Source organism: Dunckerocampus dactyliophorus, chromosome 1 (assembly GCF_027744805.1).
Source record: "Dunckerocampus dactyliophorus isolate RoL2022-P2 chromosome 1, RoL_Ddac_1.1, whole genome shotgun sequence".
Classification (NCBI taxonomy): Eukaryota; Metazoa; Chordata; class Actinopteri; order Syngnathiformes; family Syngnathidae; genus Dunckerocampus; species Dunckerocampus dactyliophorus.
The window spans coordinates 25,119,726-25,138,529 of NC_072819.1; the positions used below are offsets into that span (position 1 = coordinate 25,119,726).

Sequence of the window (18,804 nt, forward strand, 5' to 3'; positions counted from 1 at the left end):
GAAGTGAGCTAAATAAAAGATGGCCATATGTGGACAGCAAACCACATTATCAAACTTCTATTTTTTTACCATCACTCTATATTTGTTTTCAGCACACTATTACTATGCTACTTGTTGTTTTGCAAAATATCACAGTTTGTACAAATGTGTGCCTTTTTAGTAAAAAAAAAAAAAAGGTAGTCTGAGGTAGGTAGTCTATATAACTTTGAAATAATGTAGACATGTATGCACCTTACTTTATGAAAGGAACTATTTATTATAAACCATTTAATTATCTCATCTGCCTATGTCACAGCCAGCAAGCGGTGAAGGGTGATGACATAGTGGCTTCTTCCCCTTGGTCCTAGGTTTGAAGGAGTAGGGGAAGGGGCAAGATGAAGGGGAAGGGATAAGGGGTAGAATTGGGATTCAGCCTAAGACTGTGTTTAACTGCAACCTTTAGTATGGCTGACTGTGTGTAATGTAATCTAAATGACATCCAGCCGCCGAGCTGGTCACTAACTGCTGAGCTAAGTTAGCCTCGTCAATATTGCCACCAATTTATTATATTGTTAGCATGCTACTTCAATGTGTTTAGTTCACTGCTGATAGCTGAGATGTTATGTTGCTGTGCATTTGTGGATATGTGTAGGGAGGGGCGGTCGCTGTGTCTGACCAATCACAGAGCATGAAGAGTGAATACACAATGAGGATTTCCTGTCATCACGATGATGGATAATGATGAGCTGTACTCGTTTCATGCTCGTATACGGCAAAAATGCATTATACTTAATGGATACTCGTCTACAACGAGTATCTCGTCTCGTCTACAACGAGTATCCGGCTGATCCCTACCATTTATAATGTATTTATTTAAGTCTTACATTTATTGATTTGGTTTGCACCTAAGCACACGCCCTCCTCCACTGCTCCAACGAAATGTCGATTTGTAATTCTTCTTTCCAGGCCCCCAATTTATTCTGTGTATTATCAGAGGATGCCACTGTCAAAAAACTGTAGAACTCTGAAATTACCCCCTTTCTCACACTATTTTTTATTAGTAACATTTCCAAACGTGAGCACCATTTTGGCTCGATCTGATAAAATTTCGAACTTAAAGATATTTAAAGAAATGTTTTCTATCCAAATTATACTTGGCTGTCAGTTGGTCAAAAAACAACATTATGCTCGATTTTGATAGGTATGGGTCTTTAATCTTTTTAATCCCCTTCTCATACCATGATTTCATAGCACCATCCACCCTCCCGGGTCTAAAGAAATGGTTACCCCATATCAGATTAAGTTGCAAGTGTTCTCATGATTCTGCCGTATATTTTTTAACAGTGTTCCATATTTTGCTCATGTGCTTTAGGATTGGATTCTTAACCGTTTGTTTAAATTTTGAGTACATAAACAGGGAGAGCAGCAACTGCAAACCACAGGATTCAACTGCAGTCCAATGAGGAGGGTCAGATGCCGAAAAATAAAATATTATGGTCCGTAACTGTGCCGCCCAGTAATATAATTTTATATCAGGACATTTTAGACCGCCACGGTCAAAAGGCAGATACAGTAGTGTCAGACGCATTCTAGCCCTCCTTCTATTCCATATAAATTCGATAAGCATTTTTTTAATTTTGGGAAAAAATCCATAGGTGGTGGCAAGGGGATGTTCTGAAACAGAAGGGCCATTCTACTTTATCAAATGCCTTTTTGGCGTCCAAAGACAGGAGTGCCGTGTCCCTTGCTTTGTTATTAAAATGAATAACATTGAATACCTTTTGTACGTTATGAAAGCCCCGTGACCCTATTACAAAGCCGTTCTGGTCTTGGTTGCCAACTTGCGGCAGTGCCTGTTGTAATCGCCTCCCTAGATAATATTTTACATATTATCTTGAGGTCAGAGTTCAGCACGTTTATAGGTTTCATATTTTCACATTTATTCGAGAGTTTACCCGGTTTTGGCAGCAACACAATTAGCCCATTGCTCATCTAAAGTGGTAGATTGCAATCTTGAAACGCTTCCAGGACAGTTTCCCAAATAGGCTTCAATAGTCTGCTTTTAAATGTTTTATAGAAGTGAATAGGAATGCCACCCGGACCAGCTCTTTTCCCTAGTTTCATGTCATCAATAGCTTGTTCAATTTATTTTAAAGTGATTTCCGATTCCAAATGATCCTTGTGTTCGTTTGAGATGTGTGGTATATCCAACCCATCCAGGAACACTTTTAGCTTATTCAGGTCAATATGATTTCCTGTGTTTTCATAGTTTTCATACTACTCTCTAAAGGCGTCATTTATTTCAGTGTTAATACTACTAATAATACTCCTGTTAATATACACATACACATGATTAACTGCCATATTTCTCTCCAGAGATTTTTGTAAAATGTAATACCAAGCACACTCAAACCAAACTTTGTACCACCTTTTGTTTATTATTAACCATTTACTTATCTGAAAAGTCTGTTTTGTTGTGCATATCTTTAGTTCCCTTGAAGTTCTTTCTCCAGCTCCTTGATGAACTGCTGCACCTTGTAGGGGGTCTTGAAGGTGTAGGTCTTCCCTTCCAATGTGACCAACATTCTTGCCGGATGAATGAATACGTGTCGCAGTCCGGGGTTACGCAGCTTCTTGCGCACTGGGTCGAACTGCCGCCGAAGTTGCTGAATTCCTGCGGCCAAATTGGGGTAGAATCGAATTAGTTGCCCCTGAAATTTGATCTCCTCTTTCTCCTGCGCTGCTCTGACGATCTTCATCTTGTCCTCGTAGTTAAGGAACTTCATAATCAGTGTTCTCGGTGTTGATTTGTTTTCCTTTTGTGGTCCAATTCTGTGAGCCCTCTCCAAAATAACAGAAACCTGCAGCTCTGCGTTGCCCAAAACCTCCTGAAGCCACTTCTTCAAAAAGAAGCGCGGTCCCTCCTTCCCTTCAGGGAGGTTGACGAGTCTCAAATTGTTTCGCCTCGAGCGGGATTCCAAAGTTGAAACATTATCTTCCAAAGTTTCGCATCCTGCTTCCAATGCTAGCAGTTTAGCCTGCATGCCTCCGATCGCATCTTTCGCATCCAACACTCAAAGCTCCTCCTGCTCAATTTGCTCCATGCAATCTCCCACATCTTTCTTCAAATCTGCAATTGCTATCAGGATTCCATCAAGTTTGGATGAGGACTCTACTTTCTTGGCATTTATCGCCACCAGCACCGCAGCTGTACCGCGCTCAGGCAATTCACTAGGCTCCGCACCTTCTTTGCTAGTTTCCTCATTAGCCGCCTCTGCTTCATCACGGGCATGATAATGCGTCAACTTGGCTTGCTTGGACGATGTCGCCTCAAGCTTTCCATTTTTGTTCTTCCCCATGTTTTAATGTTAAGTTTTACAACTGGAGTTTACCGAAACTGAGAGTTATTTTAAGGACTTTTGTAATGATGAACGGAGCATTGCGAAGCAGAAGTCGAGTTGAAGACAGATTTACTCAAAACTGCACCAAATTTGACAATTCTAGCATGAAATCAAACCCATTAATCATTATTAATTTGGAAAAAATTTGGTTTTGTACTTTACGGCACCCTTGATTTTTTTTTATTGTTTTTTAGAGTGTTCTGCGGCCAATAAAAAATCAGCTGTAGCTGCAAGTGGCCTCTGAACCTAATTTGACCTACTAATGGCCAGTACTTTTCTATGGGCTTATCAGTCAGCTGATTATGTCAGTGTACTTTATCTTATGTGTTTCTATAATGTATTTGCAATAAATGTTCATCTGCTCAGCTAACGAGTTGATAAAACAGTACACCTACCCAGGGAGGCGTCTGGGAGGCATCCTGACCAGATGCCCAAGCCACCTAATCTGGAGGAGGAGTAGCAGTTCTCCTCCGAGTCTCTCCTGGATGGCAGTGATTCTCACCTTATCTCTAAGGGAGAGCCCAGCCATTTTGTCCGTTTGTACCCGCAATCTTGTCCTTTCGGCCACTACCCAAAGCTCACGACCATAGGTGAGGGTAGGAACGTAAGCTCAACCGGTAAATGGAGAGCTTTGCCTTTTGGCTCAGCTCTCTCTTCACCACAACGGATGTTGTAGAGTGTTGTAGAGTCTGCATCACTGCAGACGCTGCATCAATTCGCCTGTTGATCTGACGTACCTCCAGGTACCTAAACTCCTCCACTTGGGGCAGGATCTCATCCCCCACCCGGATATGGCACTCCATCCTTTTCCGGGCGAGAACCATGAACTCGGACATGCTGATTCTCATCCCGGCCGCTTCACACTGCGAACCGATCCAGTGAGAGTTGAACTTCACGCCTTGATGAAGCCAGCAGGACCACATTATCTGAAAAAAGCAGAGACTCAATCCTTCAGCCAAAAAGCCCTGGCTGTGCCTAGAAATTCTGTCCATAAAAATAATGAACAGAAACGGTGACAAACGGCAGCCCTGGCGGAGTCCAACCTTCACTGGAAACGGGTCCGACTTATTGCTGAGGATCTGATTGGTAGCCGAGGATCGGACCACCAAGGTCCCCGCCTTCGGTTGCCACCCAGCTCACTCTCACCCGACCCTTTTGGCCCCTCCCATGAGTGGTGAGCTCATGGGAGCTCATGTCGTCTCTTCTGGCAGTGCCCGGCCGGGCCCATGGGTGTAGGCCCGGCCACCAGACGCTCGCCATCGTGTCCCTCCTCCAGGCCTGGCTCCAGAGGGGGGCCCTGGTGACCCGCGTCCGGGCAAGGGACAATGTGGTCTAATGGTTTGTTTCATCATAGGAGTCTATTGAGCCACTCCACCCTTGCCACATTGCAATTCCAATCTTGAGACTTCACTGTGTCAAGGTTTTTTGAACATAGTGTGTATTAATAAATCATGTTGGTTCATGGTTGAATGCGCCCTATTAGTGAAAAATGCATATTGAAGCAAATTTTACATATTTTTGTCCTAAATTAAGCATTTTAAGCGTTTTTTTTCATTTTCAACTAAATGAACTAAAACAGAAATACAAGTCATCAAAAGTCAGATTCAAATTGTGAATGTCGTATTCTACATTGGTCACTTGGTATTAGTAATTGTCCAGTCACACAAGTACCAGACTTGATTGCCGGAACAACAGGCTTTTATTGCAGGTTTAAATTGTCTCACAAAAGGCACAATAATAATAACATAATAATCATAAAAACAATAATCATAATAATAACACGGGCTACTGTTGTGGATGTAACCCACAACAAGCTAAAACTCAACTCTGAACCCCTGATGTCACTTCCTGTCCTCCACACATTCGGACCAAATTTACTGCGACACACACAAGCATGTGTTTTATTTATGTCTTATGTCTTTCTCTGATTATATGTACTATATTGTGCAATACTAATGTAAAGGTGACTATTGGGTGTTATTTCATGTCTAGAAGGCTGTAATAATGTTAAAACACGTATTTCAAATGATTGATGACGTCTGACTGTTTTTCTATGCCATAACTACAAAAACATTTAATTTATAACTAATGAATCCTACTTTGCGGAAATTCACTTATCGCGGCCGTGTCTCTAACAAATTAACTGCAATAAACGAGGGAATACTGTACTTTCCACATCTGACAATGCATTTTTGTGAAAGCACGTGACATTTAAACTTGAAATTCCATTAAAACTTGATATCAATACACACAAGTTATTGAAACATGAACAATAAATTACTTCGGGAGTGTTACGTCCTAAGTGACGCATAAGTGTTGTAAAATGACAATGTGCAAAAAATCATGAAATAAATAACCCTAACAAGACTGTGTAATTACGGCTAGTGTACAACAGTGTTTACATACAGTAGGTGTGCACCACTTAACAAGAGAGTAACTGCACAAACTGATGTATTATGCCCATTTTCATTCCTTTCCAACCCTATTAAGCAGATTAAACACAATCACAGCATTACATAAGTCAACTGAGAAATGTCTGCACACGGTAAATTCATCTCTTTAACACCCTCATTCCTCTCTTGACAAGCCAGCCTTTAATTTTGCCATCAAACAACAATGGGCTCTGAATCAGTCAGTAATGGATTTATGCACATACACTACCATAATGCATGTAGACTGCATCAGTACCTCACAGCAGCCAAAGTGAAATTACAGGGCAAAAAAACCTATGGCAGCAGAGTCTTATTATACAGTAAGACCCCTAAATAATAGCCTGCTTGGACAGAGCAAATTACACATCTCAGGAATTGGATTTCTAATGGTGCAATTTGGTAATTGAGAGGAATGTGCAGGTGGAATCAGACAGTTTGTGTGTGTATCCTCCTTAAAAAATATACCTTGTAATATATCCAGTTGAGTATTTGCTGATCATTGCAGTGTCGGTGGCTGATCACGTGCATCCACTTGTATCATTATGCAGCATTATGCATCTTTTGCATGTGTCTATGGCCCAGTGGCTGCACTGTATGAGGTGATGTCTTCACTACAGCACTGCCTCTAACAACATGCACACACACACATACTGTATAAAGACAACCTTTGTCTGGGAACAGGTAACCATTTGTACTACAGTGTGGGTGTGTGCGTGTGCATACAAACATTTGAGAGTGTGTGTTGTAAGTAGAGAGATAAGATCCAACTGATGACGTGTATTTACCAGAACAGGTGTGGCTTCCATGGACAGCACATAAAGAGGAAGTGCGGGTTAATATTATATAGTTATACTGTCAAGGATCATATGCACTTTTATTAAGTATAGCAATACAGTCACATGTTCCTATAGGCGAACTGCACTGACGCCTGATAGATGTGTATGCATCTGAGGTCAAAGGTCATAGTGCATAGGGTGTGCTCTCTTCCTGTCTCTGGCCGTGTATGTATGTGTGCGTACATGTGCACATGTTAAGTACAGGGGCCTTGTGGTGTGTGTGGACAGGTCTTTAATTAAAGCAGGAAGACACAACTTCAGACACGAGCACACATGAGACCAGTTTCGTGTGTGTGCACGTTGCATGTGCACATGCACGTCTAGTGTGGTCTGTGATATTTCCTTCCACGTATCCAGATTATATCACCTCATTAATTGCTGTTTTGTAATGCTCATAATGACCTGCCAGTCCAGTCACAGACGGACATGCACACAAAGTAAACGTGTCTGTCCATTTACATGCAAAGCTCTTGTAAATATCTTCATATTCATATACAAACATAATTTTAACATCTGTCCATCCACATACTCACATCATGTAAAAATCTCTCCATTTACATACTAGTAAAATGTTAAAATCTGCTTCTCCATTCACAAGCACACACCATCAAAATATCTGTCCATTCACACATACTGTAGACACGTATCTTGTTCACATACATATTATGTCTCTCTATTCACATACAATGACAATATTAACATTTGCTTCTCCAGTCACATATATGCTGTCAAAAAATCTGTCCATTCAAGCATAATGTAGACATCTCCACACACAATGTAAATCGTCATGTAAATAAATATCTGTCCATCCATTTAGATACAAACACATTGCTAATGTCTATCTGTCCATTCACATACAGTCAGGGAAAAAATGATTAGACCGCCCTTGTTTCTTCAGTTTATTGATCCATTTTAATGACTGGTACAACCAAAGGTACATTTGTTTGGACAAAAATAATGATGATAACAAATAAATCATAAGAGTTTCATTTAAGAGCTGATATCTAGCAACTTCCATGGTTTTCTTACATGAATAGATATAGCATTGTACTGCCCAAAAATGTAACTCTTATTAGCTTTTTTTGTTGTCATTGTTATATTTGTCCAAACAAAGGTACCTTTAGTTGTATCAGGCATTAAAATGAACAAGAAACTGAAGAAACAAGGGTGGTATAATAATTTTTTCCATGACTGTACATATGCAATATGCGTGTGTGTACGCATCTATCTGTCCATTTGAAAGACAAACCTAATGCTAACATGTCCATCCATTCACATACACACATCATATAAACATGTGTCTGTCTCGGCACATAGGCCTACACACACAATTTAAAAATCGGTCTATACATTTACATAAAGGGATAATGCTGACATCTGTCAGTGCATTCACCTACACAGATCATGTAAACATCTGTCTGAGAGGGAAGAAAATGTCAGAGACCTGGACCATGGGGACCTCCTAGCTGGGTCTGATCATGTTGGTGTGCATGTTCAGGGCTCTGTGTGGAGGTTGGGGGTACCAGGAGTGAACCCAAACAAGATTCAACATTACGTGTTGCCTAAATTCTGATTCTTTCCCTCCTCTGTTCTCTCAGCTCCAGAGTGGTTGAGCAGCCATGCTTCCCAGGGATGGACTCGCCCCTTTTCCTGATTTTCAGCCACACTGCCACGCTTTGCACAGCAGAGGAGAGAGTCCCAGCATGTGGATGCCCGGCCCGGGCAAGTCTGCAGTTGTGACCTCCGAAGCAAAGGACAACGGACCTCTCCTCCACTCGTGTCACCACAAGCATGTTGCTGTGTGTCAGCAGGAGACTTTGACCATCATCGACCTTCAGCAATCAGAACCCACTGAACTAAACGGACACAGCTCTCCAAGGACTGGCATTTTAGACAGCCAATACACTACGTATGCCACACCCCTGAACAGCTTGAGACTCTCACAAAGTGAACTGATTGACTTGCCACAAGGCTGCCACGAAACGGCCAATGAGGATGAAACACTGTTGACTTCAATTTTGGGTGACATTGAAAGCCAAAGTGGTCTGAGGACATCTTTACATGAGCAGACTGAAGGTCCACAAAGTGTCACAACAGTGTACCATTCTCTCCAAACATCTCTTAGTCTCCCTTTGGCTTTCCCGCTGTCCTCCCTCTACACAAACAGAGACTCATGGGACTTTCAGATACCGTGCTCCCCATCTCCACCTGAGGGTCCAGAGTTTCAAAGCCGGGACTCCTACCAACTGCACAGGAGAACATCTCAGGGTTCACTCAAAGAGAAGTCCATCCGTGAGTGTGCCCGTGCTATAATTATTTGACAGATCATCTTCTTCATTGTGTGTGTAAGTCATGTTGATGTCTGCAGGCCGTAAGATGCAGGTTTATTCTCCAGACAGCCTCAGTGATGAGTCTCTCAGCAGCCCCATCCAGGATGCAGACTTCATCTTCCCCGGACCTTTTGCTTCTTTCCTGGAGGAGGACATCGGTGGACAGTCCTCACAAGAGGCTAACACAAGTCCTTCATCTTCAGACGCTTCAGGTCCAGAACTGCAGAACCTTTCTAAGGATGACATCTTAGATCTACCTGCAGAACCGCTGCAGCTGCTAGAGGACTCAGTGCCAGGTGTGGGCGAAGACAGTCTGGATGCATCCATTGCAACCAGGGGTATTTTTCTAACACGCAGGGGAGACCATGAGAGACGTCGCTTCTCAGCCTCAGAGTTGATCTCCAGACTCCAGCTGTCCCAAAGGAAGAACTCCTTTACCTTGAAGCTGGGAAAGTCATTGTCGGCCCGCGTCACCTCCAGGGACCGACAGAGTTCTAGCAGTTGGACCCTAGACAGTGAGTATAAAAGACGTAAACAGTAGACAAGGTCACATGACTAATGAATCATATGAAACAAAAATCTAACTGTTTCAACTTCCCATGACGTCATGTGGCCTTGTTTAGACAGCAAACAAGTTGAGACTACAGCAACAGCACCTCTGCTGGTTGCAGTCCAGTAGTGCACTCGATTTTGCTTCACTTGCTTCAAGACGTGATTAATCAACATCAACAACATAAATTCAATCTATTAATCCCACCTATGAATTGATTTAACCCTTTTCTTCTTACATTTTGCCTTTTTGTTGTTCCTTTTTGTAAATGTATTTTTAGAATGTGTCGTGGGCCAATAAAAAATGAGCTGCGAATCGCAATTTGGACACCATTGGTTTAGCATGTATGCGGTTAGCATTTTCACTGTGTGAAGGAGGATCATTTTCTTTTGACGGCCCCTTAAATTGTACTGGGTTATTTGCAAGTGTGCTGTAGACCAGTGATTCCCAACCAGGGGTATGTGTACGCAAGCAAATTGGAAGGGGTACATTTAATTTCCAAGATACTGTAAGTAAATATTCTCAGTCGTTTCATATTGAGCCAGAAAATACTAGTTTCCCCAGGGAGACAATAACCTGTGGCACAGCTGCACCAAAATCATGAGTGAGGGGGTACGAAAGGGATGACGAAAAGGCTCTGAGCGTACACAAGACAAAAAAGGCTGGGAAACACTGCTGTAGACCAGTGTTTCCTCATCTTTATTGAGCCAAGGCACATACTTAACATTAGAAAAAAATCATGGCACACACCAAACAAAACGTTGTATGAATGGCAAGAGGTGGATACACAATTATTTACCTCCTGCCATCTAATGGAAGAGCATTTCATTGTTCAGGCTCTCGCAATACGTTGCTGGCATAGATAGATGATCAAAGATAAATTACCGTAAATTTCAGTGTATAAGCTGCTACTTTTTTCTTAAACTTTTAACCCTGCGGCTTATACAGCAGGGTATTTATGGCTAAATTCTAATCTTGTGACATCTCCTTTACTTCAGAACTACTACTAATTGTTTAAATACTGTGATGCTCGAGTCAGTGAGGAAATGATAGCTCTTTCTTTGGCAGGAGCCTATCACGAGCTATCAGTGCACTCACAACAAGCTTAACCCTTCAACCCTTCTGAAGTCAGTGGAGGTCAGTCTCTATACCAGTATAACAATATAATAGTCTGACTCCTGGTGTCATCTTTCCAAGCACACTTTACTAACAGCACTAAATTAATTACAGCAACTTAATACTCAAATGGTGTATATGCAAACATGTCCCAATATGACTTTAAAATAAAAAAAACATTTTAAAGTTTTAGTATAATGCCTCTGAGCAACGCATTCATTGGGGCGTTACAATGACGTCAGCTTCCCTCTTTTTGCTTTGGGCTCCAGGTCATATAGCTTCCTCTGGTGGACAGAAGCAGCATTGCAGCGCCATTTTCCATGCTCTCCTCCAATGAAATGGTTTTCTCAAACAAAATGCATTATGGGAACACTTTAAGATGTTGTTTTTTTTTCATATAAACTTGCATTGATAGATTTTTCTATATTGCTGAGGTTTGAGTGTTAGTTGCTGTGTGATGAGTTAATCTTGTTTGTAAGATGAAACCGTGAGTCAGACTGTTATATTGAGTAATGACCTCCTGCAATTTCCAATGGGTTGACAAGCTCATTGTGAGTTTATTCATTGCTCATGAGTGGCTACTGTCAAATAAAGAACTGACTGGTCCTCATGAACTCGTGCACATCACAATATGCCACTTTATGACGTGGGCAAATTTTTGGACCAATTAAGTAAAATTTGATAATTTCCCATGGCACACCTGACGATCTCTCATAAGAACAATTTTCATGTTGTGTTTATTACCACAGATTCACTCACTACAACATATATCAAAAATAGATCTACTGTATATTAAAATATTATGCTTGCTTAAACCTGAATACTCAACACATTTCACTACATTTGCACTATTGTGTTTAACCATGTGTCTTAGATAAGTCCAATTCAAAGCACTTCAGCTCAGGCTCCAGTGATAGTGCCCCACATAGTCCTGTAAGACCTGCACCGCCGCTGGCCAGCAGTGACACTGGAATATCTACACATTGGTGGAGCACCAAACTTGGGTGAATATGGAGAAATAACATATTTAAATATTAATATTTTTTTACCCCTTTACTGTCCAAAGTAACCTAACATTGACTGATGAATAATCTCGACAGAATGCGAAAGAAGTCCATGGAAGAGGAGACGTGCACACCTCCTACAGTTGGGTCTTCCAATCGTTTATCAAGGTTCTTGCCAAGTTGTAAGTTACTTTTCACAGCACTTGTGCACCTGATGTATTTAAAGTGACACTTGAATCAGGTTCACATGTTTCCTGTAGCCATCCTGTACCAAGAATACAGTGATGTAGCCATCAACAGAGAGATCCAGAGGCAACAGGGCAACGAACCAGGCACAGAAGAGGAGGGTCTAAGGGACGCGGGTTCCGATGGAACGCCGTCTCCATCAAATTTGTCTCCGTCCAGTTCCTTTCGTTCCTCGCGAGGTTCCGCTTTTGCCCTGTGGCAGGACATCCCCGATGTCTGCACAAGTGGTCAGCTGGACAACTTCAGTAACGGGGAGAGGAAGTTACAGGAGGTAGCTTCAACATCGCTGACTGGATGTCTTCACCACACAAGCAGGCCTTCATGTCTCATGCGGTGTCCTCCTCCACCCAGGCCAAGTTTGAGCTGGTGACATCTGAGGCCTCATACATCCGCAGCTTGACGATTGTGGTGGATCACTTCATGCTCTCACAGGAGCTCTCGGAATGTCTCGGAGCTCAGGACAAGCAGTGGCTCTTCTCCAAGCTGCCTGAAGTCAAAGATGTCAGTGAGAGGTGAAGTAATGAACTGCTCGTCTGTCTTTGAACACGTCCACCCTCGTCACTTCTTCCCCTCAGGGTGAATCCATCGCTCTTGATGACTTTTGTAGGTTCCTTCAGGACTTGGAGCACAGGCTGGAGGAAGACATCCTGCGTTTTGACGTGTGTGACATTGTATTGGATCACTGTCCGGCTCTACGCAGGGTCTACTTACCTTATGTAACCAACCAGGCTTACCAAGAACAGACATATCAGCGTCTACTGTGAGTAGCTGCAGTGCACTACAGTATAATAAACGCTTTACAAATCTCTAAAACACTGCTACAACCCATTAGTTAACAACAACAATTACATTGTCCTTGCAAATAGTGAATGCATACCTGGCAACCCTACCGTTTAGCTTTCATTAATTACAAAAAAAACACATCTGTAACACATCCTGTTGGCAGTAAAGTCCGAACTTCAAAATAAAAGCACACCAGCAAAATAACACGGTTCACTACGGTAGACAGTTGGGTCTTTCCACCAGCACCTCTCCATATTTTCTCAAATGATAATGAATGTTAAGTAAAATAAAAACTCAGTGAAATATATAAATTGATTAATAGTATTATTAAATAACTGATTTATTACCATATTTTCCAGACTGTAAGTCCCTCCGGAGTATGTTGCACCAGCCAAAAATGCACAATGAAGCGTAAATAAGCAAATATAAGTTGCACTGGACTATAAGTTGCATTTTGGGGGAGAAATGTATTTTATAAAATCAAGAGACCAAGAACAATAAAATAGAGAACAACAGTCTAAATAGACGTCTGTTAACGTAACATGAATAGGTAGTATGTCAACGTAACATATACAGTACTGGTCAAGTTCTGAACACTGTTTTAATGCAGACAGAGAAGGAAGTAAGTACTCCACAACTTGGAACACCTGTAAGAATTAGTTGCACTAACTGCCAAAGCTTGATCAACCTCCATTTCTGTAGAACAGCTTCAAATTGTTGACCCATTTTGTGGTCCCTGAAACAGGCCTTTTTGTATAATTCTGAAATACACAATATTTTTCAGTGTTGGGTAACCTTACCTTTTTTTTTTTTAACTCTGGCACTTTACCACTTACCTTTTGTACCATTTCAAGCTATTCATTGGACTTGAACGACTTGAATTTAAATAAATAACTGGAAAAATTGAATTGTGGTGTTCTAAAACTTTTGACTAATAGTGTAGTCATTCATTCAAGCAACCATTTGTGAACTTGTTCCGCTGGCTGTGGCCATCTAGCTTTTATCTCGTGATTAGCTTTGTTTTCTTCATTGCAGTTAGAGTATCCTCTGCTTTTCGCCAGTCTCTCACAGGTTTCTCGTTCACTTCAAACTTTCTTTCTGCTGCTCGATTACCGTTTTTGGCTGCATATTTCACTACTTGCAGCTTGTAATCTGCAGAATATGATTTTCTTATTGGGGGCATTTGTGGCTGTTGTGTGCATGCCAAAGTAAGGGGGGCGCTGCAGAGGCGCAAAAACCGTATTCGTGTGGACAGGGCCTCAGTTGTTTACATTGTAAATTTTCAGTGGTACAGGAGTGATAGGAAGAGCAGATACTGGCACACAAGTCTAGAGCGCCCTCTCGCGGCTGTCAGTGTGAAAAAAAACATATATATCGCTTATTAGTGCAAGTCGCAGGACCAGCCAAACCATAAAAAAAAGTGTACGGAAAATACGATATACTATATTATATATTCATTTGGATTTATATTTGTTTAATTTATTTTTTAACTCCATGTTTCACCGCTGACTCCCTTGTAAAAACTTATATGCACCCCGCAAAAAAATTATGAAAATGTGGAATAGAATATATATTTTGCTGTTAATGCAAGTGAACAATGTTTGTCTCATGTTGGAGTGGTTGTAGTCACTACTGTTCCCCTCCAGTCCTACAGGTGGCAGTAATACGTGTTTAAAAAGAGATTATCAACCACCAAACAGTTGGAAGACTTGAAGAAATGATTTGTTGTTTTGTGGAATAAGTTCAATATTTTTAACGTAACTACTATCACACACATACAAACTTTAAAGAGAAGATGAAATGCATATAATGTGAATTTTGGTCTACAGTGTAAAGTATGTACAGTATGTTGCTGCTAAGGGTGTCCAGGTGCTGTCTTACAATTGCATGACCTAACCACATCTAAGATATAAAATGGTTTCTTAGTTTTGCCTTTTTTTATCTGCTGCTTTCAGTCAAGAAAGCCCTCGTTTCCCTTCCATCTTGGCTCGTTTGGAGGAGGACGCGGTGTGCCAAAGACTCCCTCTGACCTCATTCCTAATCCTGCCATTCCAGAGGATCACACGGCTTAAAATGCTGGTGGAGGTACACGACACTAATTGAGTTTCAAGCGCGAACATGAAGTGCAACTTCAACTGTGCACCCTCTCTCTCCCGCTAGTGTGAAACATGTCCTTTACTTTGCAGAACATCTTAAAGAGGACTACACCAGGTTCTCGAGATGAAGACACAGCGACAAAGGCTTTCAATGAGCTGAAAAAGGTATTTACTGTCAATCTAAGAAATAATAACAAAATGAATAAGCAGTAATAACTACAGTGACTGTCTGGTCGTAGATGATTAAAGAGTGTAACAGCAGTGTGCAGTCCATGAAGAGAATGGAAGAACTCATCCACCTCAATAAGAAGATTCACTTTGAGGGCAAGGTGACACCACTTTATCAACTGTACGTATTTCTAGTTTACTCACGTATTTCCGTTCTTTCTAGATCTTTCCTCTCATCTCTCAGTCTCGCTGGCTGGTGAAGCACGGTGAGCTCCTGGAGGTGGACACTCAGACCATGAGTATTTCTGGATCCAAGCTCAAGCTGCCCACCAAGCCAGTGTATCTACATCTGTTCAATGACTGCCTGCTGCTGTCCAGGAGGAAAGAGTGAGTCAGCATTCACTTACAGTTTGTCCACAGTTTACATTTACACTGGATCTCTTGTCCAATGTAATAGATGCCATATATCCATGGGCGCCACCATGAATTATTATTATTATTATTTATCTATTTACTGGGGCCCTTGTCAGTCATGGGCCCTTGGAATTGTCCTAACTTTTCCCCCTTTATGGTGCCCCTTCATATATCACATATAACAACGTAACATTAAGAAGTGGGACAGGATAACACAAACGTGACAACACTAGCTATGTGAGCTACAGTGCTAAAATTGCACATTTGAACAGCAACATCATGCTAGATTAGCCCTTTCACTGAAGAAAAACAAAATGATCAAACTTACAGCTTACAGCTGTAACTGACTGATTGATATATTGAAGCCTATTTTTCTTTTTTTAAACAAAGCTGTCCTTTGTTAAGTGGTAGGAGTATAAAGTGTTTGCCCCCTTCCTGATTTCTTTTTTTTATTGCGTATTTATCACACTTAAATGTTTTGATCAAACAAATGTAGTATTAGTAAATGACAACATAACTGAACACAACAGAAAATGCATTTTTTAAATGAAACCTTTTATTATGAAGGGAGAAAAAAATTAAAACCTACATGGCCCTGTGTGAAAAAGTGATTGTCCCCCGTGTTAAAACATAACTGAGATTAATTTAGCTCTATAAGTCTGGAAAAGGTTATAAAGCCATTTCTAAAGCTTTGGGTTCCAAGTTTTTGCCATTTGTGGATAATGGCTCTCATTGTGGTTCGCTGGAGTCCGTGGTGAACCTTCCCAGGAGTGGCCGGCCAACCAAAATTATCCTCAAGAGTGCAGCAACGACTCATCCAAGAGGTCACAAAGACCCCACGACAACATCCAATGAACTGCAGGCTTCACTTGCCTCAGTTGAGGTCAGTGTTGATGACTCTACTATGAGAAAGACACTGGGCAAAAACGGCCTGCATGGTAGATTTCTAAGACGAAAGCGACTGCTGAACAAAAAGAACATTAAGGCTTGTCTCAATTTTGGCCCTATGGAAAATACTTTGTGGTCTGACGAGACAAAAGTTTAACATTTTGGAAGGTGTGTGGCATAAAAGTAACGTTCCATTTCAGAAAAAGAACATCATACCAACAGTAAAATGTGGTGGTGGTAGTGTGATGGTCTGGGGCTGTTGTGCTGCTTCAGGACCTGGAAGACTTGCTGTGATAAAGGGAACCATGAATTCTGCGGTCTACCAAACAACCCTGAAGGAGAATGTCCGGCCTTCTGTTCGTGACCTCAAGCTGAAACCACTTGGGTTCTGCAGCAGGACAATGATCCAAAACACACCAGCAAGTCCACCTCTGAATGGCTGAAGAAAAACAAAATGAAGACTTTGGAGTGGCCTAGTCAAAGTGCTGACCTGAATCCTATTGTGATGCTGTAGCATTACCTTAAAAAGGCGCTTCATGCTTGAAGACCCTCCAATGTGGCTGAATTACAACAATTCTGCAAAGATGAGTGGGCCAAAATTCCTCCACAGCGCTGTAAGAGACTCATTGCAAGTTATCACAAATGCTTGATTGCAGTTGTTGCTGCTAAGGGTGGCCCAACCAGTTATTAGGTTTCGGGGGCAGTCACTTTTTCACACACGGCCCTGAGGGCTTGGATTGTTTTTCTCCCTTAATAATAAAAAGTTTCATTTAAAAACTGCATTTTGTGTTCAATTGTGATGTCATTGACTGATATTTAAATTTGTTTGACGATCTGAAACACAGTGTGACAAACATGCACAAAAATAAGAAAGCAGGAAGGGGGCAAACACTTTCTCATACCACTTTATATGTCCATGAGGAAGAATTTTTTTGCTTCATGATGTCATGAAAACCCAGATCTTCAAAGGTGGAGCAAACAAGTGAGGGAGGTGATAGATTTTGTTCAGACTTCATGCTCCTAAAGAAACTCTAGGGACACATTACTGTTAAGACATCATTAAAAATTCTGTTTTGCATAAAAGGGGACTTCTAAAGTGACAGTAGGAAACAACTGCCTTTGTTTCTTTTGCTTTTTTTGCTGTCAAATTAAAGCCACGAGGTGTCCAGGCTGGTCCACCATTGTTTTTATTTATAGAATAGTAAAAGTAGGTGTGTGCAATTTTATTTCAGAAACATAAATGGGTGGTGATTTTAATCCAGTCCAGTCCACTATACAGTATTTATATACCACATTTTCTAAACACAGTTTCCAAAGTGCTGGACACACTAAAACTAGTAAAAGAATAAATAATTAAAAGTACAAATTAATACAATCAAAGCTCGTAAATGAAATAAAAACACGAACATTTACAACAACTATAAAAACAGTAAATAAAATCAATTTTAAAAAAAGATAAGAAAAATAAATAAAAAACAAGATGAGTAAAACCAAACATGAACTAAAAATATGTAAATAAAAGACACAGAGGACCACACAAGTCACGCCAAGTTAAAAGCCAGAAAATAAAAATGGGTTTTGAGACGAGACTCAAAGCATTCAACTGTGGCGGCATGAGAGTGGAAGGTGATCCACAGCTTGGGGCCAACTACAGAAAAGGCCCAGTCTCCCCTGGTCTTAAGTTTCATCTTAGGCACCACTATTTGGAGCTGGCCTTCGGCCCTCAAAGATGATGCTGGAGTGTAAATTTGGATGAGGTCCACGATGGACCAGTCCATTCAATGCCTTTAAAACAAACAATTAATTCTGAAAAGCAATTTTAAAATGAACAGGCAGCCAGTGCAGAGAGGTGAGATTTTGGGTGATGTGCTCCCTTTTTTTGGTTCCTGTTAAAAGCCGTGCCAGTCCAGACCAGTCTTTTTAAGCAAAAGTTCAACAGCAGCCTTTTTACAAAAGGATGGCACAATACCAGAGGACAGGCTGTTGATGATATTACAAACATAGGCGGCAATAGTTGCCCACAACTCCTTAAAAAAGCGAGGAGGGACTGGGTCAATGGGAGAGGAAGAAGGCTTAAGTCCATCAACTATCTTGGTAATAAAAAACAGCGACACAGGTTGAAACTTTAGCGCACTGTGCCAATGTGGACAAATTAAAAGAAAGGGGTCATATAGTGGCTTGAATAGAATAGAATACAATACCTTTATTGTCATTATACAAGGTACAACGATATCAAAAAGGCTTCTCCTGTTTCAGTACAAACAAGAAGTAATGCAGTAAAAGTGTAAAGCGCAATAAAAAAACAAGCTCGATAAACGTGCAAAACACACTATGAACAACGTATTGCACAATAGTATTGCACAGAGCTACAGTTTCCCTACATTCATTGCCCGGATGAGGAATAGTGAGGTACTTTGTAGGCAGCAGCAGTAACACTGAAAGGAATATCAGCACTTTACATGTGAGAGTTCAGGATGGTGATAGCTGTCGGAAAGAAACTGTTTCTCAGTCTATTTGTCCTTACTTTAGTGCATCTGTAGCGCTTTCCAGATGGCAGCAGC

General features: G+C 41.1%; 1 protein-coding gene across 3 annotated transcripts in view; it reads left to right on the top strand.

Annotated features, from left to right (window-relative positions):
• Positions 1 to 18,804, top strand: part of arhgef19 (Rho guanine nucleotide exchange factor (GEF) 19) — a 43,650-nt gene that overhangs the window by 14,440 nt on the left and 10,406 nt on the right. The window contains exons 2-12 of one of the 3 annotated variants that reach the window (XM_054795797.1): positions 8,247 to 8,940; positions 9,017 to 9,493; positions 11,519 to 11,648; positions 11,745 to 11,830; positions 11,909 to 12,165; positions 12,246 to 12,406; positions 12,502 to 12,654; positions 14,633 to 14,762; positions 14,864 to 14,938; positions 15,013 to 15,102; positions 15,165 to 15,328. In XM_054795797.1, the coding sequence (XP_054651772.1) occupies positions 8,268 to 8,940; positions 9,017 to 9,493; positions 11,519 to 11,648; positions 11,745 to 11,830; positions 11,909 to 12,165; positions 12,246 to 12,406; positions 12,502 to 12,654; positions 14,633 to 14,762; positions 14,864 to 14,938; positions 15,013 to 15,102; positions 15,165 to 15,328 (2,396 nt within the window). In that variant the 5' untranslated portion in view covers positions 8,247 to 8,267. The remainder of the gene's footprint in view (positions 1 to 8,246; positions 8,941 to 9,016; positions 9,494 to 11,518; positions 11,649 to 11,744; positions 11,831 to 11,908; positions 12,166 to 12,245; positions 12,407 to 12,501; positions 12,655 to 14,632; positions 14,763 to 14,863; positions 14,939 to 15,012; positions 15,103 to 15,164; positions 15,329 to 18,804) is intronic. The other 2 variants (XM_054795807.1, XM_054795817.1) reach the window with 2 other exon arrangements.